General features: G+C 35.0%; 2 protein-coding genes, 1 long non-coding RNA gene and 1 pseudogene across 3 annotated transcripts; 1 reads left to right on the top strand and 3 right to left on the bottom strand.

The window, feature by feature from the left end:
• Nucleotides 1-2,228: 2,228 nt before the first annotated feature.
• On the bottom strand, nt 2,229-2,855 carry LOC115232081. Its single transcript, XM_029801951.1, has one exon. It carries the CDS (start codon nt 2,853-2,855, stop codon nt 2,229-2,231), a length of 627 nt encoding a protein of 208 aa, XP_029657811.1.
• A 4,176-nt stretch (nt 2,856-7,031) lies between these two features.
• LOC115232071 lies at nt 7,032-7,310 on the bottom strand. The gene is made up of 2 exons (XR_003883578.1): nt 7,232-7,310; nt 7,032-7,198 (listed from the first exon to the last, which is right to left on the bottom strand). It is a non-coding gene; the product is annotated as an uncharacterized LOC115232071 (long non-coding RNA).
• An 8,710-nt stretch (nt 7,311-16,020) lies between these two features.
• LOC115232080 (phosphatidylserine lipase ABHD16A-like) lies at nt 16,021-18,304 on the bottom strand. The gene is made up of 4 exons (XM_029801950.1): nt 18,250-18,304; nt 16,621-16,829; nt 16,245-16,445; nt 16,021-16,206 (listed from the first exon to the last, which is right to left on the bottom strand). Exons 1-4 carry the CDS (start codon nt 18,302-18,304, stop codon nt 16,021-16,023), a joined length of 651 nt encoding a protein of 216 aa, XP_029657810.1.
• A 1,040-nt stretch (nt 18,305-19,344) lies between these two features.
• On the top strand, nt 19,345-22,747 carry LOC115232079 (annotated as a pseudogene).
• Nucleotides 22,748-23,449: the final 702 nt, after the last annotated feature.

Genomic DNA, 23,449 nt, shown 5'->3' with positions numbered 1-23,449 from the left:
GCTGCCGAAAGTGGTAAGCTCGTCAGACATTAAAACTTAAAAAATCGAAGATTTTTAAATCTCAGATAGGCAATTTCCAGCCAGTCGAATGTCGTATTTCAACTGGATACAGCATCTATTACAACGCCGAATACAACACATATGACAATACTTAATATACCAAACGAAAACAAATAGCTGTGCTACAGATACTCATTTCACTGAAATGACTTTTAATTAAGAAACAGTACAAGAAAGTTGGGATCAACAGATAAAATCGCAAAAACAACTAGACCTGGGATAAGAACCACGATCTCGTCAATAATGCTGTATTCATAGTTATTAGAGGCTTTGTTTTTCTGTTAAAGATAATTTTAAAATCAAAATATCACAATTTGAATTTGAGAAATATTTAGATCTTGTTTTCTTGTTAAATGTTTTGGCACACTCTGAAAAAAGATGATCCTCTTTTAGATTCTGGAGTACTCTTTTAGAGGCGTTTGAACTAAAATTTGGGAATTCCTTTTAGATAGTAGTACAGTGGCATTGCAAACGTTGATCAATTCATACACAAGTCCACATGACAGACGGTAACGAAATCAGAAAATAGTCCTTTTGAGATGAGGTCTGGTGCAAGAAGAATCCCCCTAAGTGAGTTAGGGTCGTGGTCACCGGTATCGAGAGTGCACTTTTGGAGTTAACTGAAGAATTTATTAAACAGACCGTTAAGTGGTCCTGCGATTGGAAGACATTTGGATGTGATAGAGTGTATAATTTATTCAAAAAAGAGTGTATAATCACGAATTCCTGTTTCATGTGCTGGACTGTGCGGGAATTCCCTTATAAATAGTCAACTTTATAAAAAAAAACCTGGTGAATAAGTGGAACGTTTGTCTTCATCTTGGAAAAAAGAGAATTGGACTGAAGTCGAATTGCGGAATTCTACAAGGAGACGCTTTATCTCCGCAATTATTCGTATTGGTAATGAATACAATAAGCAGAATACTTAATTCTAAATTAAGAATGAATTAATGCTGCTTTAGTTCTTGAACACCTTGGAGAAAAAGTCGGCTATTTGTCTCAGAAAAAAACAGAAACTGCATATTTCGACGATCGCAAGATTTTTTGTCTCTAGAAGTCAAGACTAATTATTTATCAATTGAACTAATTAATGCGTCCTCTTACTCGATTCTCCTCCTCTTTGAGCTAAAGCCAATCTCTTCGATAGGCACATTTATCCATCTCACAGGGTTGGCCTCTTCTGTGGTCGTTCTCAAGTTCGACTCAATGGCCTCACTTGGCAGAGCCTCTTCCGTTGTTCCATTTGTAAAACAAGTCGTTTGGCATTCTTCTGGCGGGATCATTCCAAATTTGTGTTCTACACGCATACTCTCCAATGTTTTTCTGATAACCACCAACTGAATGTAAGCTCGTGTAAGTTCTTCCAAACCAATAGTATCGCAATGGTGTTTATAGTATTTACTCACAACACCATCCCACGTTAGTACCAATGGTACTATGGTTACCTTGGCTTTATGGATTAATCCCAGTTCACTGGCAAGCAGGTCGTACTTGTGGAGTTTTTCCACTTCGACTTGCTTCAATTTTTTTTGAGAGGTGATTCAAATCTCTATAAGCGTGATTGTGTTCCTCATTTTGTCAAGTACAAAGATATCCGGCTTGTTATTCTCAACCTTTGTATCCGTATTAATTGTCGTTTTAACACGAATCTCCTCAGAGTTATTCGCAACCACTGATTGAACAGAGTGGATTTTCAATTTCTTAGATTTCTTGATTCCATACTCCCTGCATAGATGTAGATGTACACATTTCACTACTTCGTTGTGTCGTCGTAAGTAGTCACTATTCAGCATTCGACCACACCTCGTTGCTAAGTGGTCAACAGTCTTTTTGGAAGAGTTACAGTGACTGCAAATTGCCCCAACATTGTCGAAAAATAGATTACGGTTCTAAAGTATGGATAAAGCATGGATCTTGGTGAGTTATTTCCATGTGATAACCAATGAGAAGATTCTGCAACGTCGACATTGGAATCATTCAAAAAATCAAAGAAATTGCATGTAATGGTTTTTTCATTATTTGCTCAATTAAGCTGTTATTCTGCAATTCTCTCAGCATGTTCAAATCAAGCTTCCAATATCTTGAATGTTGTATTTGCGCTTGAGGTATTCAGCAATTGTGGCCAAATGTGTTCTCTTTGAATTAATGACCCGCAGAATCCCTCCTTTTCATATGCAGTAACGAGATTTTTTTCCAAGATCACGGAGGAATTGAAGTAGTATCCGTTCACTTTTATGAGTAATGGATACAAATCCTCTTCCAAATTGATCTCTTGGGAGGTAAAGCCTTTCCTTGTTTGTAGGCTTCAAATGAATTTGATGATGTACAAGAATGCTGCGTACATTTTTGTCAATTTGTTCAAACTCAAGTGGCTCAATGTCAACAAGCCCAATATAATAGTTATAGAGGGATAATGCGTGTTCATTTATGGCTTTAAATAATTTACACGAGTTTAGTTTGGTCTTGGAAAAATTGTCGATCCTCTTTTTTAGTTCCCCAAAGAGTGCCTTCAATACTTCGCTTTTCAATACATCGCTTCTTCTATCTTCTAACACTCCAAGATATCTGTAACCTTCCATCCCATCAAGCAATTTAGCTTCAGACCCAAGGTTTGTGAGATTAGTTGCAGACTTTTCGACATTTTTTTCCAGTCCGACAGCTTCGAAGAAATTATTTACCTCATTCATCATATTCATCATTGTATCTTCTTTTTGTGAAAATATTTTTAGATCATCCATAAACAGTAAGTGATTTGTTGTATATGTAATACAACCCTGATCTTGGTTATCAATCATCACTTTTGGGTACTTAGCATTCAGAATTCTACTATGAGGATCCATCACCAGGGCAAAGATTTGAGGTGACAAGGAATCACCCTGGAGTATTCCTCTTTCCAATTTTACTTCTACGATTTCATTATGATTCAGAATTAGCTTTATTCTTCACTTCGTTACAAGGTTCTTCACAAAATTCACAATCCAGCTAGGGAGTCCGGAGTTTTCAAGCACCTGGAACAGAAAGTCGTGATCTACCGAATCGAACGCTTTCTTTACATCAATCCAGGTAGAAAACAAATTATTTCCGTTTTGCTGGTGAATGCACCGGTTAAGAATTGCTTGTTCCTTTGCCCCTTGACACATTCGCCGAGTTCCCAATTGATTATCGGCAATCAGATTATATGCCTCAATATAATCTCCCAACTTCCTGTTAACACATTTCGTTGCAAGTTTATATAAGTTAGACATACAAGTAATTGGTCTCAAATCTTTGGGTCCTTGACAAATATCTTTCTTTGGGATGAGATATGTGATTCCAGTGTAGAACCACTCATCCTGTGTGTATTCACCATGGATTATCTTGTCTAGTTCTTCACACAAGTGATCATGGATTGAGGTCATTTTTTTTAGAAAGAAATTATACACCCCATCACAACCGCTAGCTCTCCAGTTTGGGAGTTGTTTAATTGTTTCAAGGATGCTTTCTTTACTAAACTCTGCAAATATATCCTCTGCCCATGTCACTCTCTTGTTAATATGTAACACATTATCGCTCTTCTCATTTCTACTCCATATTTTTTTCCAATATGATAGACATTCACTGTTATTAAACATAAACTCTGCACTCTTTCTTTCATCATTTAAACTGCGATAGAAACAACGCCAATTCAGTTCAAAGAACCAATTCTGTTTCCGAAATTCTTTTCTTGCATCATGGAGTCGAAGTTTCTTCTCAACAATCTTTATTTCGTCTCCAATGCAAGCAGAAATTCTTCCAAGTTCTCCTTTCTTTGCCTTTCGATATCCATATTCACTCAGCGTATCCCTCGTTGCATTATCAAACTTCAAGCTTCCTTTTTGATCAATAAGTGTATTAGTCTGTTCGTATTGTTCTTTAAGTTTAATTAGTTTTGCTTCCATAATTCCTTTCTAGTTGTTATTCTTAGGAGAGTATTTTGTGAGAGCTTGGTATGTCAGCTGTGCAGCATAAACGATATCGGTGATATCATTCAAATTGACAGGAGGGTTGGTCTTTATATATTCATTAATCACTGCATTTATTCCAGACAATATTTCTTTTTTAAGTAGTTGATATGGGACTTTTTTGGTCGGCTTTCGTTTTTTTCGAGAGATAGATTTTACTTGCTCTATTTGGGAAGAAAATTCAATTGAGCAATCTCTAAAATTAGAGATTTCAGTCTTGTGATTCTTTTCTTGATCCATTGGAGAGTTAGACTTTGTTCCCGTCATCTTAGCCAGACTCTTCACATTCGCCACAGATTTGGACGTGAGGAACTTTTCGTTAAAAGCCTGAGTAATCATAGGCCATCCACCACGTGGTATTCTTTTGAATCTTGCTCGAGAAACGTTGACCACTTCATTCGCCCATTTAATCATGTTCACCTGCGTTACTTGATCGATGATAGCCCGTAGAGTTAACAGATTAGCAGGACAATCCGGTTGCGACACCAAATTTGAGGGGGAATATCAGATTCTTGCGTTCCAAGCTGCCCACGGACCACACGATCTACGTTATTATTGGTTTCTCTTTCATTATCTTTCGTAGATAGGTCCATTGGAAATGTTTCATTAAACCCAGTAAAAACAAACATGCACGTAACAACAAGAATTTGGGTTTTTTTTGACTCTAAATTTAGAATGACTGATAATCTATCTATCACTAGCAACTCCCTGAGGGATGTTCATCAGCAATATTTATCGACAAAATTAAAAGCAAATTATTTCATTTTGTCTTGTTCAGATGTGAAGAGGATTCTAATGTTGACATTAAAATGTCTGTGGTTGAACAAAGGGAACAATACACCAAGAAGTGAAGCCTTGTGTTGCTTTTTGCAAGATAGAAATTTGTTCTTTTCTACGCGTGATGCGCTGTGCGATTATTGCAAAAAAGCTGAGTAGACAGTGGACCACATGGCTACCCGGTGCAACAGAATGCTAAACAGTGACTATGTAAAAATGCACAACGAAGTTGTGAGATGCATTTATTTGCACGTTTGCAGGACATAAATTCAGGCACTTGTGATGACGACACTGGAAAGCATGGTAGTGAAACATAGACATGGCATTCATACGCCACAAGAAGAATTCATTACGGTAACCAGCCAGTTGGTTGAAATGACAAATCAATTTTGCGAAGACTTTCCGAATAAAACAAATGGGCAAATTATGAACGATTCTGGGAACAAAAGTGATAGTGCGTTGGTAGACAGTTTTCTCAAAAGGAGAAGAATTTCCGGAGACCAGGATCAATGAATTACTTAATTTCTCATTTTGCGTTTAATTGTTGTTGATTTGACATTTAGTCAGTAAGATAATCAAAATAGATTTTATATTGTAAAAATACTTTTCTTTGGTGTCACAGTCATGGAAGCATTTCTCGGCGTTTATTTCTTTTTTTGGTTTTCTTATAAACAAGTTTCCTTCATTGTTCTTTTTCCTTAATTTTTAGATATGCCAGATAATTTTTAATGTAGTGAATTGGCTTTTTTTGTTTTTATCATTTTAAACCTTGTTATGAATTTAAATTTAATTCAATTTTTTAACAATGTTATTTATTCCGATAATATATCGGGAATACTTATACATCTTCAACGTCCGACGAATCTTCACTAGAAGGTCTGTGCAGATTTGTAAGGTCCGTATAATACCCGTATATTCGGAATATTTCATAAAGAGGATTGCCACTAAAAATACATAAGTATTTACTTATAATTATCCATTGAAGTGGTTTTTTTATTATCAGAATTATTTTTCATTTTTTTAGCCATGTATACAGTAACGATAATGAATGTTTATAAAAACTTTCTGTTTCGACTTTAACTTTACTAATTCATTAAGATCACATTATTAATACTTATTCACAAAATCAATGTTCAAATATAATCTCTATTGATTTCATTATCCTTATTTTAAGTATAGTTTCCTTTCAATTATTAAATCATCTGGATTATTTGCTTTAGTTTTGGTTCTATCATTAATTTGGGTTCTAGTGCAAATAAAAATACTATAAAAAGATAAAAAATAATATATTTTGATGAAAACTTTTAATGAAAAGATTTTACTGCATCCAATCCCTTCTAGAGTATATGAGTTCAATAAACCTAGTTATTTCTCGAATGTTATAATGAAGCTAGAAAAATTTAATTCTTGCAATCTACTTTCCAAATTATTTATTCATCTGCAATTTTAAAATTTTTAAGCTAAAAAGAGTGAGTGATTATCACTAATTATTTCATTACCCTATCGACTAATAGCTACCAAACCCATTTATTATTTTACAAAATGAAACCAAAAACATCATATCTAAATTTCTCCTTTCAAAATTTATTAATTATTGACATCTCACTGAATTTTTCCGGAAACTATTGAACTAAAAAAGTTTCCTAAAGCTTACAAATTGTTAAAAAAAGTTTAAAAGTTTTAAAAATCTTTCTCGTGCAGTGTATTAATATTTCTTGGATTAATATTTCAAAATATCTACAATATGCATAATTGCTAACCATCAATAAGAACGGGAGGGAGGTTAGGAGGACGTCCTAAACTGCGTAGTCTTAAACAATCTTTCTCTTTTTTTAACTGTCTTTTCAATGAGAAAACATATGCATACATACAATCATAAAGAAAATTCTTGAGAGCATGGTTGTTTCTTATTGGAACAAATGGAAATGACCTTCGAACTGGGCAAAAAAATAAAAAGATATTTATCAGAAAATAGATATGACTACAACTTCGCAATTGCCTGTCAGCCATTGTCAAAAGGAGACTGGCTTGGTTACCTAAAGAACTATAAAGATTTAGAAAATAATTCTCATATGAAGTTTCTTTTCTAAAAAATAATAATAAATATTCAGTTGTAGACAGAACAGAATAGAACTAAACAATCCTAATTGTTGTGGCTGATATTTCTTAAAAATCAACGAAAATAAAAAAATTGATATTGCAAAACCACAGCGATAAGAATAAAATTGATATAGAAAGTTAAAACAAGTTATAAGTAGAACTCTGTTTTCTTCTTATCAACAGAAAAGTCACAAATGCGACCGTCAGCATAACAATTATTATAGATCCCAAAATAATTGGAATCCTAGTATTCTTTCTTAAATCTGAATCACAATGATTTCCTAATAAAAAATTATCATATCGAAATAAAGAACCAATTATGCTAAAATGTTCAGACTTATCATTGTGAAAAAACTCAATTTTTAAATTTTTTATTTCAACATGCACAGCCGACGATATATTTACCAACTTCAGAGATTTACACGCGTAATAATTTTTTTTTCCGTTTTAAACAATGTTATATTACCGTTCTCGTCACAATTTTCTATGCAAAATTAACTAAAAATCAAACTTTGATTGCAAAATCTAATTTTCTGAACTTCGTATATGTTCCCAGGAAGCAAATGAGCAAAAAAAGTTAAGTTTTTTCCACTCAAAGAGTTGAGATTCAGAATTTGCTCATTGTCCAATTGGTTGCAGATACTTCCTGCTGTTGATGTTTCATTTTTACGGAATATAGCGATCTCCTGTACAAAATGTTGAAAATATGTACATTTTGTGAGTCGACTTTAATTTCAGCTTCGAGAAGCATGCAAATATAATTTTTGGAATTTTTAACAGTCCACAAATTAGGATGTAGTGCGGTTTTTATTTGTTCTGAATTATTTTGTAGAATTTGCTATAAACAATTTATTAATAGATTAAACTTTTGTTCCAAAAAAGAGAATAAAGACTAAAAATAAAAAATTAATGTACTAACCTAAATGATTAATCATTGTGCGTTCTTGGAATGTTGTTTTATTTGATAACTGGTAATTTGAGCAAATTTTTTGTTAAAAATACAAAAAATATTTTAATAATATCAAACAAATTTTAAATTGTAAAAATAAAAACCAGCAACGTCAAAAATTATTATCGAATTGTATTGAAATGTGTGTAATTTTTGTTTATCTCAAAAACCAGAATGATACCTATGAAATCTTCTTTTCAGAATTATTATTCGGTTTTAGTCTCTTTTATAAAGAAAATTTATTTAGCCATAAATTATAATAGTACATTAACAAAGGTGTCTCACCTTGTGATATTTTCCTCGGAAATGTAAAAAAAATAGTTTTTTCAATTTCTATTATTTATTGTCATATTATGTCGCGAGTCGAGATCGAAAACGAGAGCGAAACCGAGTCGAGGGTGAAACTATTACAGGTTTCATAACACTGACAGCCGTCATAAGTCGTCATAAAATAATAATTCCAGTGAAAATAATTACGTTAGCCTAATGGCCCATACCAGACTGAAATCCATCATTGAAGGCCAGACGTTGATATTCCGAAAGTTCCGACTAAAAAGAAAGCTGTAAATTTCTATCTTATTGACAGAAAGTTATATCTAAAAAATACTTATCAACTTCACATCTTGCTTTAACAAGCACAGAAGAAATGAAAATTATTGCTCAAGAAATCCACGAAACAAATTGTGCGCATAATATTCTGGATGCACTTTGCAGAAGGAGATTTTTCGTAATCAAGCGAAACATCAGTCGTCAAGTCGTAAATGAGTGCAAGTTATTACGTTTGATGCGCCATTGAAACAGCATGACGGTTCAAGCCATATTGTTGCTGATTTACCTAATGAAAAGTTTAACGTTTGATCATTCTTACGGAGATACAGCCACTATTGTAACAAAATTGTCTAAAAATTTTGTCAATGTTAAAGATAGTAAAACAATAGTAAAGAAAAGGCACTTTAAAACGCCTTAAAAAGATGATTGACACTAATTAGTTAATGTTTTCTCTGAAATAATTGATTATTCCATTTTTAGACAATGATTAAAATTGATTACAGCGGTCATGGTTCTATTCTCGGCCTTGTTGCATTCTTGACATGTTATTTTTTATCAGTTAACTTTCTAATTTTTGTGACGTCATCTGTTAAGTGTACTATTTTGTAAAATATGCAAAGGAAAACGACTACATCCTTCTATCTGAAAGGGTCGAAAATTGTTTATTGATCATTTATTTCTATCTCTGGAACGATCTCAGTTTTAGATTTCTTGATGCAGGTACAAAAAAGAGAAGTTAACTCCGAGCGGATGGACAGGCAATTTCCACGTAATATCGGGAACGATATTCGCTGAAAAAGCCAGCTCGTTTCACGACTGTCGTGACTCCTCCTCGAGATGATTAAACCAATCTCTGAGAGGAGTTTGAGCGCTTTGGGTCCAATTATCCCACTCGTCTCAAAGCCAGAGGAATGAAGCAGCAGATATCGGTCAACGAGCCATATTTTGCAGTTTTCATAGATTCGACAAGGGCAGATGCAGATCCAGGACGAGAAGCGGAGTCAACCAGCGATAATGAGGAAAATGAGTCTACGCAGATAACATTTCTCACGAGTGCCATTCCCTCCCTGAACGGGAGTTTTCTGTCCCCACGGTCCAGTCCAACCGGTTCTAATATTGAGGAGAATCCAGCGGCGTTAAGCGCGTGCTTCACAACATCATTTAAGGAGGCGTGCCTGAAAATCTTCCCGGCACTGAGACGACAAGAGAGAGGGTATAAACCACTCCTGTCGATGAATTTTCCACATCTACAATGGTGCGGCTGGCAAATCTCCATGCAAAGCTGTAAACAAATTCCAATGCGGACTGATTCGTTGTCTAGGAACATACCGGCTGCAGGTAAAATAGTTTGTCAAACTGGAATTACTCTTGATATCCGTCAACCGAGGGAGCGAAAAAGCGGAGCGTCCTGGGGCCGAAGATCCCCGAAGACTCCAAAGCAATTCGAGAGGTGGCCGTACTTGAGAATCTTTCGATCCTCGGCCAGTGCATTTAATTGATTTTAATTTCTTGTCGGGTAAAAAGAATGTAGATAATTCATGAAATGATAAATGTACTATTTTTTGAGCGCATCCAGTGAAAAATTTAAATATTACATATATTACTTAGCAGATATTGGCATTGCAATAAATACAGTGAGGCAAAATGTGGAATATATATTCGAGTGAAAAGATAGAATTATGTTTATGGTGGATATGTAGCCTGGCGGATTGCCAAACTGTTTCCCCGGATAATGGCAATCGAGAGCCGTTGCATTAGCCAGTTCGCCTCCCGAGGATCATGGGTGCGCATTGAGATTTTGGCTCCGAGCTTGCGAAGGAACTTTTCAGTTTTTGGACCGAGAGCACCCGACGTCTCCGCCGCGATCGGCACCACGGAAAACTTCTCCGAGAGGGCAGAATATTTTAAAAGCTTTAAATCTTCAGCCTTCTTAGCTGCAGATTTGGCCTCCAGGGCACACGAAGTTAAGTGAGAAGCAGAAAAGGTGTCGCAGCAGGTTGCGTCCCAAGTGAGGCAAATAAGTCAAAAAACACCTATCATTTTTTTAATTTGACATATTTTATAACGTTAATGGTAGGTTAGCTACATGCCATTTTTTGAGGCTCGGAATTTAAAGGCTGTTAAATTTGTCTTTATTTACAAACGATAGTTAAATCACTTGAAAACGGATTAATAATTACTATTTAAAAAATTAAATTGTAACAAGAACATTTAAAATATAGTGTAAATGAATTGACACTATTACTTCCAGATCTAGAAAAAAGAGACTATTTATAATACTTTTATCATGCCATCAAATCCTCCAGAGCAAATGGAAGATCCATTTTCTAAATATTTAATTCCCGTTACAGCATCTGAATGCCCTAATATCCACGATATGCGATTTCCAGTTAAAACATCCCAAATATTAATCGATCCATCCAAATGTCCAGAAATGAGAAACGCTCCTACCAATTAATAACAATATTTTTGAACCACTAAATGAAAAACAGGCCGAACAGACTCTGCTAATTACCGATTTACATTTAAAAAGAACAATTATACACAATGAACGTATATCAATAAGTCGACTCTAAAAATAAATTTTTCAGTAAAATATTTACCGATCCGTCTAATGAGCACATCAAAAAGTAGCCTTCATTTGGACACCAAGCCAGATTTGTTATATTTTCAATGTTAGGAAATGTTCTAACAATTTCTTTACCTCTAATATCGCATAAGAGTGTATCAGTTTTGTCCTATTAGTAATTAAAGCAACGCTAACAGCTGATAAAAAAGTGGATCCTGAATTAGATGTAAGTTCAAGAAAATTTACTCGACCAATATGGCCTGAGTAGCTGGCCAAAGTTACTTCATTTTCTATGTCTGTCACAGCACAATTTCCTTCAAAATCTCCAGAAAGAATCTGTTATACTAAATCAAACATTAAATTTGACCAGATTGCTGGAATAAAAAAAACGGCTTTTTGTTAGTCTTCTCGAAGAGCACCTGACATCTTTGAAATTTTCAATATCATGAGTCCAAATTTTACAGATTGAATCAAACCCTCTTAAAAAATTATAAAAATTATCAACGAAATAAGTATATTTTTTCCAGATGGTCCAATAGAACAACAATTAGGATTGTTTAGTTCTATTCTGTTCTGTCTACAACTGAACGTGTTCAAATCATGTGTAATGCAGATTGAATTCTAACATAATACATTTTATAAATACCTCAAGTATACAGGCAATCCTTTCTTCAGTAGAATTTAAAGATAGTTCAAGAATTTTATTGTCACATTTTGTTGACTTTTTATAAGAAATGTCTACAAGTCTATTTCCTTGGCTCTTTTTGCTTTCATGTAAATATATAAATAATACAAATTGATTCAACGTACGGCATCATGAGAATCAATTCTTTTTTGTATTCGTTCACTAAGTCCGATTCCTCGTCAGTAGACCTTACATAATTTAAATTAAATTCTGTCTTTCTTCTATTCATTTTTATTGTATCAGGTGTTGAATCAGTTGAGCTATCGTCGAATTTGCTTTGCGAATATAAAGAAATTTCGTCAAACGTTGATTCAGTTTTTTTAATTTCAATTTCGCTGGACCTCTTCATCTTAATTTCGAATAATCAGAATATTAACCATAAAATACGGAAACTATTATACATTTTATACTAGAATTAATGAGGAGTAAAATGATCAAATTAAATTTTACCTATTACTTTTATAAAATAATAAAACAAATATTAGATCAATTTAGAAGAGAACTAATATTTAATTAACAGAAATGAAATATAATTTGTCACCATTTTAAATTAACGATCTTTAGATAATTGCCCATCAACTATTTCTTTTTTCAAAATTACTTTAAATTAACGATAGAGAAAATGTTGCTATCAGAATCGCTATGTAGATTTTTCGAAACAAACATTTATTCTCTAGAGGCTCTCTTCGTCTTTTTGGGATCAGTTTCCCAATCTTTCCAACGAGTTCAAACGGTTTATTATTCATTGGTCCGGAAGTTTCTACGGAAATTGGAGAAAAGATGATGTTGTCCGACAGATCGGAATATTTTGAGATTTTTATATTTTTTGGCGTTCTTAGCGGCTGAACCTGGACTGATTACAAAGGCAACTATATTCGTCTTCAAAAAGGTGTCGATGGACCTATTACACAAAAAATTTCGCATTACTCAACGGAAAAACAGTGACTTCATCTGGGCGTTGACCGTCTCCAAGGTCAAGCCAAACAGGTTCCAGTCCTATCGGGAATCCAGCAGCTTATAACGCAGCCGAAATAGTCTCGTTAATAGCAGAATGTCTGAGAGCATGCACGTGGGGAGAGAAAAGCAGAAAGACCTATTTAAGTGGCAAACCTAGTCTAATTCCACCAAGCCTTAAAGGTAATTTGCAACAAGTCCACGTCATCAAAGCATATTTTTAGGATTTTTTCAGCTTTGAAATTTATTAATGCTCTTTCGGGTGAGGAATACCGGAACATTAAAAAAAAGCTCTCTGACCACAATTTTCTTCGTGAAAGGCAAACAGTGCCGTCTTTATTTAAATTTCAATTCTTGATTATTTACAGCACTTTTAAAAGATCGATATATACTAAAGAACGTTATGTTGACTAAGGTCCCGTTTGTGCCAGCCACACATTTATTTGTAACAAAAGAAAGAGAACAAATAACTATTTATTCTAATTAATCCGAAATGAGTTGCATCTCTTCTTTTCAAATTCTTTTTATTGGCGTGCGGCTGAAGAAGACTAGGAAGCCTGTGACATCCCATTCGGAGTCCGTCCGCCTTAAATTGTTTGGGGAATCCTTTTTTATAAAAGTAATGATTTTTTACAGTTCGCTTTAAAGTATAAATTTAATTCATCGATAATTATAATGCTTATATTGAACTTTACTGATCTATGTTTAATTGGGCTATTGTCAGACTTAACTTGAAATGCAATGTTAATGTGTTGTCTGGAATTTTACAATTTAGTATTAATGAATAAAAGTTAAATGTTTTTATGAAAAAGAAAGGAATAAATACGCTTATACGTACATTTTGATAGAGCACGAATCACCCCAAATAGGCTGAGAATCAAAAGGTTCGCCATCAACTGACATAGATTTTAGCCTTTCTGGAGGGAAAATTCCAAAAGATTCGATTTCTATAACCTGAATGTCATTTAAAGATTCAATATCGGGATTTAGGGCATGCATCATGAACTTGAATTTATTCCGGAATGAACCAGGCTTTAACAAAAACTAAATTAAATAAAAAGTAGTAATAAACTAAATAAGGATTTCCAGAGAAAGAACTGAACCCAGGAAATAGACACAAAGTTTCCCCGACAAATGGATGTGCAGAAACAGTAACTGAAGCAAATTTTCCTTCGATGACTTCCCATTCATTTGGAATATCCCCACCAAACTTCTCTCTTGCTTCTAAAATGTTTTATATCGTTCACCAGTTAACGGTTCTGAAATCTCTGGATATAGTGTGTAATGTTCGGTAACAATCAATTTTTGAAAAAATGGTTTGAGGGGCTTTTTTGAATACTTTGGTTTGTAAAAAATTGTATATTTGTCATTATTGTAAGGATCTGTATGATTTATGGAGTATTACTGGATATGATTAGTTTTGTCGCCATCAAACGTGTTGTCAGTGCTCGCGGATTTCCAGATTTAAAATCAATGTCTGGGAGTATTCCGAATGAGATTATTATATGAGATCGGACGGTTTTCTCACATCGAGTCAGCTTAACAAACACTGCATTTACATCCTGGGGTATATTCGACTTGTATGAAGATATAGAGCTATGTATATATTCAGTCATTCGAGAACAACTTAAATTAAATACAACTTTGTTCACTTTTTTTGAACTGAGAAGCTCTTATACAACCCGTTGTTGGTTCCTCCAGGAAAAATGATGAAACGAATGCTTTTTGATAAGTTAAAGTCCTCCCGACCCAATAATGAATGAATTACCAAATAAATAAGCACTTTTTATTTACCTGGAACATAGTTCCATCCCCAGAGACAAAGACAATCACGTTTAATAAAGAAAAATCGAATTCTTTTTCAAAATATTTTTTTATTTGATGACTTGATTCTATAATATTGATGCATTAAGGTATACCTGTAATAAATGTATTGTATGGGATGTTTTTATTCTTTAAAATTGGAGCTATCACTTTTTCAAACCGTTTTAAAGATTTTTTATTACCAGAATTTGGGTTAATCACAATGAACATTGAACCTGTTAGAAAATAGTATAAGGTGTTATAGTTAATTTTTTAATACATTTCCAAATTTGAAATAAAAATAAATAAAAATAATATTTATAAAGATTTTAGTTTTCAAAGTTTTTTAATATTCTGCAAATTGAAATAAAATTAGTTTTCGAAGGTTTTTAATATCTTCTTTTAAAATTCATCTCACCTGATAAATAAAACTAAAATTAATATAATTTTGTCTTTATCAGTCAAATAATTAAAAATTTAAAACAACTAACAGAACAATTTGATTATTGACCATGCCGGGATGACCGACAATCGGTTGAATAGGCGCCACATACGTAAACACCTACGCGCTTACTTTCCTACAATTTCCAGTAGTGATTTCTGAACACGTCTCCTACAGGGCAAAGATACGAAGATCAAAAAATATGCTTGTTTCCTGAATCACTCGTTTCTATTGCCTGTTAGATCAGTGATTTCGTCGACAAGCGCTTCTTTTGAAGATGGCGACATGGATCTCCACAAATAAAGTCACGAACGAGCAGAGTATAAAACGCAACTAATCCATCCAACCCCGATATCAAATATGGAATAATAAAACGAAATTCCTTGAAACCAGAATTATCCGACATAATGGTAGTGACAACCAGCAAAGCACTCCGAGCCATAAGGTCTCCACGGCCTTTCAAAGAACTCTAACGGAAGAGGCACTGAGTGTCTTTCCACAACATCGCATAGCGTTTTATCGACCAAAAATAAAGCAAATTTCAATCTCTCGCCGTCATTTAAATCAGTTCCTACAATATGAATAACACAGCCGACCAAACAAGGCAGATTCACAGCACGCAGTCTCCCCCAAATATTTATTCAACACATTTTGGGATTCCAGTTCATTTATTTTGTGACCTGAGTAGCGCTTAACTATACAGAATATTAATTAAAAACTAACCTCTAGCCTCGGCTGGAACAGCGATGCAAATTTTGCATTCCTCCATCACTTCCTCAGTAAAAAGAGCTGGAAATCTTACAAATCTAAATATAGTTCCAAAACCTGTGTTGTAGAACAGACATAGCAAGGCAATTTCCACAATTAGTAGATACATCATTTGTGCTATAAACTTAATAATCTTATTATACACAAGGGAGACTATTTCGTCGTTAGTTCGTCTGAGGATAAGAAGAGGGCCACTATATCTGCATGAAATGATCAAAACCACACGACCTTTTGAGAAGCTTAGCAACGTCCAGGTCAAAATGAGCTTTCATGACAGCCTCAACCATAAAATCTAAATTCTGAGAGTACTCATTACGGAAAAAATCTGCCATCGAATTTTTAGCAACGGGAATAATGGAATGGAAAGTCCCATCGACAATCTGATTAAAGTCGAACAAAATCAACCACTGAATCCACTGAGGGGAAGAGGGCAGCTCCAAATGCGGCCGAATAACCCCCAATAGACCACCCATACAAAATGATCTTGTTTGTATTGAATCCCAATTCCTCAATGGCGTACAGAATGACAGCATAAACGGCGTTATTCTCCTCATAGACATACGGAAGACTCTTAAAGTACGTCTAGTTGAACCAAATACCGAACTTGCCCCAAATCCCGGATGGTTCCAGGCCAGGACTGAATGTCCCAGTGATATTATGCTCTGATTTGACCCACACTCGTAAAACGAGCAGTTTCCCTCACTGCAAATGACAAGAAACTGCCCAGCGTGGCAGTCCCGACGGTCCAAGAACATTGTGTCGATTTCTGCGCCTGTGAGGGTCTTGACTTTGGCTCTTCGTCCCCCATACTTTGGTAATCAAGTCAAAATGTACAAGTTCTACAAGCGATGACCGTCCGTCGTTCAACATGGGCTCGAAATAGTCCTTAGTGAAATGTGTGGACCCCGGATAGACCAAAGGACGTCCCACAAAGAGCATTAATAACCACGTAAGGATATATTTAAGATCGAAAATATGATCGACCAGAGAATCCGACTGCAGCTGTTTGAGTATGGCAGAATCAGAACATTGGGCAGCATAATCCACAGGCCAGAATCGGAAATCGTAGTCAAATGCTTTCAAAACGTTCTTTTCATTAAAATTGGATTTTACTTTTGAGCACTTTTGGTCGAGTACTTGGCAATATTTGTCAAAGAATGCCATATACACAGGATTGTAGAATCGACCCAGCACTAAAAAATCGGCACAACAATTTATTAACAATTTGTCAAACTGAGGACTCTTTTGATCAGGAATAAAGTTATGTATACATAAAGTATCATTAGCTTATCAGAACCAAGGAGGACAAGTGGGACTGCAGAGTATAATACTATTTTATTAACAAATGAGATCTGCCATGGTTATATATAAAACAAACAATATTCGTGTATACTGACGAAATGTGTTCTAATTTATTCATGTGGTAATCTTCCTGTGGAATAGATCAGGAATTTCATTACCGAGTCGGGTTTTTTGTACACGTGAATCAGTTTGGGTCCAGTCAAAAAGCGGTAAATACGTTTAAATTTGTGGTGAACCATTTCTACTGCAAATTTAGTGGTTCAACTAAAGATACAAAATGTATTTTAAATTACAAATAAATAAATTTAATTTATTTTACAACTAAATTAATTATTTTCAAATCGTGAAATTTATTTATGGCTCTTAATGAGACTCTTAATAAGTATATTTGGGTCCAGTCAAAAAGCGGTTAATACGTATATCGATAGTTCTTATCGATCAAGAGTTTCTTAATGAGACCCCGGCTTTCTCACAGTTTTTCAGTGACCATCCGAATTCAGTTTCTATTCTTTTTTAAATTGACAAAACTCTTTAATTTTACTTCCATCAGACTGTCTGAATAGTGATACATGTTTCCAAACGGATAATGCAAGATTCTTTGTAAAATATAACACTTCTCAAACACAAAACTATTCCTTTTTGGACAAAATGGTAGTCCATGTATTTCAGATTCTGTTTTTGACTGTTTTGTTTAATAAATCTCTTCAAATTAATTAAAAAATCGTTAATGGATTACAATATTTTCAATGTATCAAGCGAATTTATTAGAATTGTATTGGTAAGACCTTGGGAACAAATTTGAGCGGAAGCAGGTTTTTACATGCTTTTCTAAAAAATTCGTGTCATCCCTCGCTCGGTACAACATATTGATTATCAATCGATTATATTACAATTCCCCCCAGTTTTTTTCCAAAAACAAACAGTTTGGTCTGAATTAGATTTTGAAAAACATTTCCTTGGGATAATTACTGTAAAAGTTAAGAACCCGGTTATTAACTGTCTACAATAAGCTTCCAAAAGACAAAGTACATCATAAGTTTGTATCGATGATAAAAATTCATGATTTTCTCGCTGCTGAAGACGAAGTTTTAAATTGTTTTCTGAAAAACAAAACCTGACGATTTGATGGCCTCTGATTAGTTTAACTTTTTTAAAAAATTATTTAGAATCCCTCTTTAGCAGGTCCCTCGATCAACCAACTAATATCGGATGTTTAATAAACGATGCTGGTGCTATGAAAAACTTTTTTTGAAAATGTTCAAAAAAAGATTGGATAGTTTTGCTTTCTTTTTTCAAAGACATAATAACTACCGGATTTGTCACAATGATCTGGAAAAAGTAATTCTCCTGTATCATAAAGAATCATCTTTTTAAGAAAAGGTAGCTGTAGGACTACTTGTCTAGTTCCCAGTGAGAAATCGCCGCAATTATCGAATTAAAAAATTTCCCATGTGTTCATGCCTGTATCTCCTAGTCTGACATCAAAGTGATTGATTGGGAGATTGATTCAAAAAGTCTACAGTTCGGGGAGTGTGTGGGGAAGGGGTCGTTTTGGACTGTCTACAAATGTGATTATTTGGAAAGGCAGCGGTAAAGATAATCCACGCAACTAATCCTTCAAACGAGCATTTGGCTTCTTTTCGAAACGAGATCGCTGTTTTGCAGTACAAGACGTTTTTTAGAAGATTGGGGCATGAGCATAGTCTGCTCTTCATGAGATGTATTACAGACCCGTACATGGCGATTGTGACTGAGTGGTGTGAAAGGTCTTCTCTTTATAAAAGTCTTCACGTTGAAGAACTTATTTTCGAACCGTTTACTATTCTTTACATTGCTCGTCAACTCGCAGAAGGAATGGCTTATCTGCATTATTTATTATTTATTTATTTATTAAAGACCAAACACGGGCAAAGCCAGTTAATTATAGTTATTCCCGTGATCGCCGATCCAAACGAGGGAGATCCTTCTGAAAGGTTCAATCCTGCCCGCATGATCGGCCTAAAACGACGATGTCCCAGGGTCTGAGAGCTAGAAGTCCTTTTTCGGTAGGCATTAAGTGCCTCCTGAGCGTTGCCATATCCGATTGGAATTTTCCAACTGACATGGTGGACCCCATAACGCCACGAATGGCTTATCTGCATTCTAAACAAATCATTCATTGTGATCTTAAATCTAACAGTTTTGTTGAAAATGATTATGCAGACGTGTTCAGACAATTGTTGATACAAGTTCTTCAAAAAACCAAAACTTTTTGGATTAGTTTTTTGGATGGCATGTTTTATGAGACATGTTTAGGCTCCGGAAATCATCCGTTTGCGAGAAAAAAGTGGACCGTTTTTTCTTCTGACATGTATGCATATGGAATAGTCCTTTACGAGTTAATCACTGGCAAACTCCCATAAAACGAGAATAATCACCGACGGACTCCGTTATTCATTTGCGACTGGTAAATGGGGTGATCAAAAAAGCCCACATGGCCCGTGCTGGTGTTTCTCAGTTTTAATGGATATTTTGAGTTTTTTTAGGTATTGAATAGACTAACATATATGTCGACTCTCTCACATTTGCGACGTCTCAATTCCCCTATCGGCCGTGGTTGAAAACTGGCCCGTCCTCGTCAACGCCACAACAGACAATGGGAGTACCTGTGTCCGGCAAAGACACCCGAGGAAACCGCAGTTGATCAAGAACTTGGCTCTCATGGCTTATATCTTAATGGGGTCTCAGCCTTATCCAATCTTGGAGTTTTTGAAAGAATGGCGGATGGAGAATTTAGAGGAGATATTATCACCGACGATAGTTGGAAGATCTGTTAATTCTGACTGAGCCTCAGCACTACAAAGGTGTTTGTAAATAGGTGTTTGGTGGGTATTCACCGTGATCCTGAACGACTAATGGTGATTCTCGAAAAATTGAGACGTCAGACTGGAGACGTGGTGGTCTCGGAGGTATGGAGTCATGTTGAATTGTAGGTTTCCACATTACAGGGCATTGAAGACAGGGAGATCAAAATATCGTGTGACGCCGGTCGTGCATTTCGTCCGCTTCTTATTGTGGAGAACTATTAATTATTACTAAAAAATCGCTATTTCGAGGGATTCAAGCGCCAATACGACTCACTTGGGTTGATTGTTTTGTTTCTAGCATCAGATAGAAGGATTTAGTATCTGGTGGAGTTTTGGACTACATTGACTCGATTGAAAAACAGATGACAACGATTGCAATGCATCCTGACGATTTATCCGAAGTATCCTCTTCACTGTTCGTCTTACACTCATTGCGAAATAAACCTGTCCATGACATTGGGAGTGTGTGCCTTCCTCATTTCCTTTCCCGATCATAACCAGGTGTTTTACATTTTCCATTACCCTTTTAGCCTTCTAGAAACACTAACCAGGCTGCCATGGGGAAGCAGACTATGGGAGTGTACGTCACCAACTTTCACGTCAGGATGGATTCGTTAGCATTCTATCTTTATTATCCACAAAAATTACTCACAACGATTAGAGCCACCGAGTTTCTAAAGTTTAGAGAACTTCTGACTGGTTAGTCAATTTTGGTGAATTACAGGAATTAACACAATCGTGACTATAGATGTCTACACAGGCTACAATCAGAAGATTCCATAATAATGGATCAGTCGAGATTGGTCAGGGGCTATTTAGGTTATTGGTCTTGTAAATGACTCAGAGCAGTATTTTATCGTTGTTATCGTGACCAGGAAACACGACGTCCTCCATATGGGGAAGGGTGTTTCAAAAGACCAAATAGAAATGAAGTAATCGGAATGAGACACGCCGTTTATGAAAAGTTGGACGAAGACGGGGTGATTGCTCCGGGGACACGTTTTTTGGGAGATGATGTAATAATTAGAAAGATGGCGGCTATAAAATAACAGTGATGATGAAGTTGGCTATGTTTGAAAGTAATTTTTAGTTGGAAGGTGATGTCAAGCGTTTTTCTAAAAGGGATATCTCTACGTTCTTATGAAAAACGGAAATCGAGATAGTCGACCAAGTGATGATGACAATGAGTCAGGAAGAGTACAAATTATGTAAAGTTCGCGTGCAAACGTGAAAAATTTTACAAATCGGGAATATGTTTGCTTCCCAACATGGAATCCAATACCGTCAGATGATTCAGTAGTTTTCCAATGCCGAAGAAAGAAAGGCGGGAAAATATAAATGATTTTTTGCATCAAAGGATAGTTATAGAGGATAAAGAATGAATGATCAAGATCAATGACAGAAAGTTTTCACAACGGGATGTGATAAGATTCTTAAATACGTAACTATCGAATAAGCTTTTTACACATCTAAAACATGCCCAGACTAATTTCTTAAAGAATAATTGAGGTTCACTTGAAATAATACTTGAAGAATAATTAGAATTGATTGAATACTTGACAATACTTTTTTACAGAACCAACATGGTTTTCAAATCAGATTTATTTCCTGAATATCAATGAGAAATTCTATTAAACTTTTAAAATTGACATCCACCTTTTTCTTACATTTAGAATTTCTAGATAAGATCACCTAAAGCAAGCTGAAGTTGATGTTCGTTACTATGACGCTCAATCACCTGGTTGATGAAAATTTCTTTATTTAATTTCCGCGTTCTTGTTAACTGAGTTACTTTTTTCAAATTTTAATAATTTAAAAAATTATTGAATTAACAAAAGTAATCATTAAGAATTTCAGATCTTAAACAAAGAATTTAGATGATTTGGAGTGATAAATCCGATTTATCACTCCGGACACTTAGAACGGGCCTAGACATTATAACTTACGACAATAATTACTTTTTATTGTTATGTGTCAGATGGCGAAAGAATTCCCCATTTTGAGTAAAACTGCATTGGAATCAATACTTGCATTCCCCACTACTTATCACTGTGAAATGGCGATGTCGTGTCTGACTTTTCTAAAAACAAAATATAGAAATAGACTACGGGTACAAGATGATATGCGAGTAGCTTTGTCGAACATAGAGCCTGATATAAGTAAAATTATTCTGAGCAAACAAGATCAGAAATCTCACTAAATTACTATTAAATTTTCTGTTATTTTCATAATGTTCATGTTATTTTTATAATAAATATTCGAAAATGTCTAAACCTGGCCCTGACGAGGCCAAAAATTGTGCGCTAATACCAAAAAATGTTTATTTTATTTAAGGTGGTCCCCACAAAATTTTATAGTACAAAAGTGGTCCCCAGTCTAAAAAAGGTTGAGAACCGCTGACGTATACTAATTGAAAGATTTTTCTTTTAAAAAGATTTGAAGGATAAACAGAATAAACACTGTTATTAAAATCTTTATTATTTAATATTCTAGGTTTTCCAGATCCTGCTATTTTCTGATAATTTACAACCCAGATTAATGATTTGTTTTAAATCATTCTCAAAATTATTAAAAAGTGTATTTTAAATTATTCAAAATTGTGATCTATTCGTATGACGGAATAAATCACTTGTAAATATAATAAACAAAAAATCAAGATTAAATACCAAACAATGGATTAGTTTCACAATTATTTTCACTAACGACTGATTATTTTCTCTCTCAATAATTTCTTTAAACTTTCAGAGTCAGCAACAAACTTCCTGATGCCCTCCGACAACTTTTCATTTGCCATTTGGTCTTCATTAAGTCTGAAACGAAATTCCGCCTCATCGACAAACACTTGTATCTCATCCGAAGCCATTGCTAATAATCAGAATCTAAAATCACACCATTTTCGACAGTCAAGACTGCCTCAACTGACTCATTCGAGGAATCGAGTTGTCCAAGCAAGTTTGGACTAAGAAATAAGATTTTTATATACGAAATGGTGAGCAAGTCACAACCAGCCAGTGCCTTAATTTGTCCAATATTTCTGAACGAAGCGCCCATAATACTCGTTTTATAACCATATTTTTTAAAATAATTGTAAATTCGAGTGACAGAGAATACACCTATTAACACATCCCCAAATTAGTCAACCAGGATCATCTCCAGGACCGTACTCAATTCCCGTCTCCTTTTTCCACCAGTCATAAATACGGCCAACAAATGGAGAAATCAAAGTCACTTGCGCCTGGGCACACGCCAAGGCCTAACAAAAATAGAAAAGTTTAAAAACCTGATAAAATGAAAAAATAAGCGTCAGGTTGCAGCGGATATTGTGTTCGGTCTCCAGAATCCTGAAAAGTAACGATTGGTAGAAATGCACTTAGCGGCTTCTATTCCTTCCCAGGAAGCTGCAATTTTAATGAGTATTCTGTCCTTTCCAACCCCCAGTTCTTCGTAGAGTCGAATCAGACGGATTGCCTTCTGAACCTGGGCAGTTTTATTGAATGAGAGTCTGGAAGGTGAACATGAGGCATTGCCTGGCGTCTATCTCCGTTGAAACGACTCCCGGAATCACTTTCAGGATTTTTGTTCCAAACAGTACGACCAATCTATCCACTGCATATTCAATTTGTTCTTCGAGGAGGCTAATATTAGTTCAGTATTCGAAAAACGGT

This window comes from Octopus sinensis, unplaced genomic scaffold (genome assembly GCF_006345805.1).
Source record: "Octopus sinensis unplaced genomic scaffold, ASM634580v1 Contig19269, whole genome shotgun sequence".
Classification (NCBI taxonomy): Eukaryota; Metazoa; Mollusca; class Cephalopoda; order Octopoda; family Octopodidae; genus Octopus; species Octopus sinensis.
The sequence above is the reverse complement of the archived record's forward strand: the minus strand, read 5'-3'. Positions and strand labels throughout refer to the sequence as shown.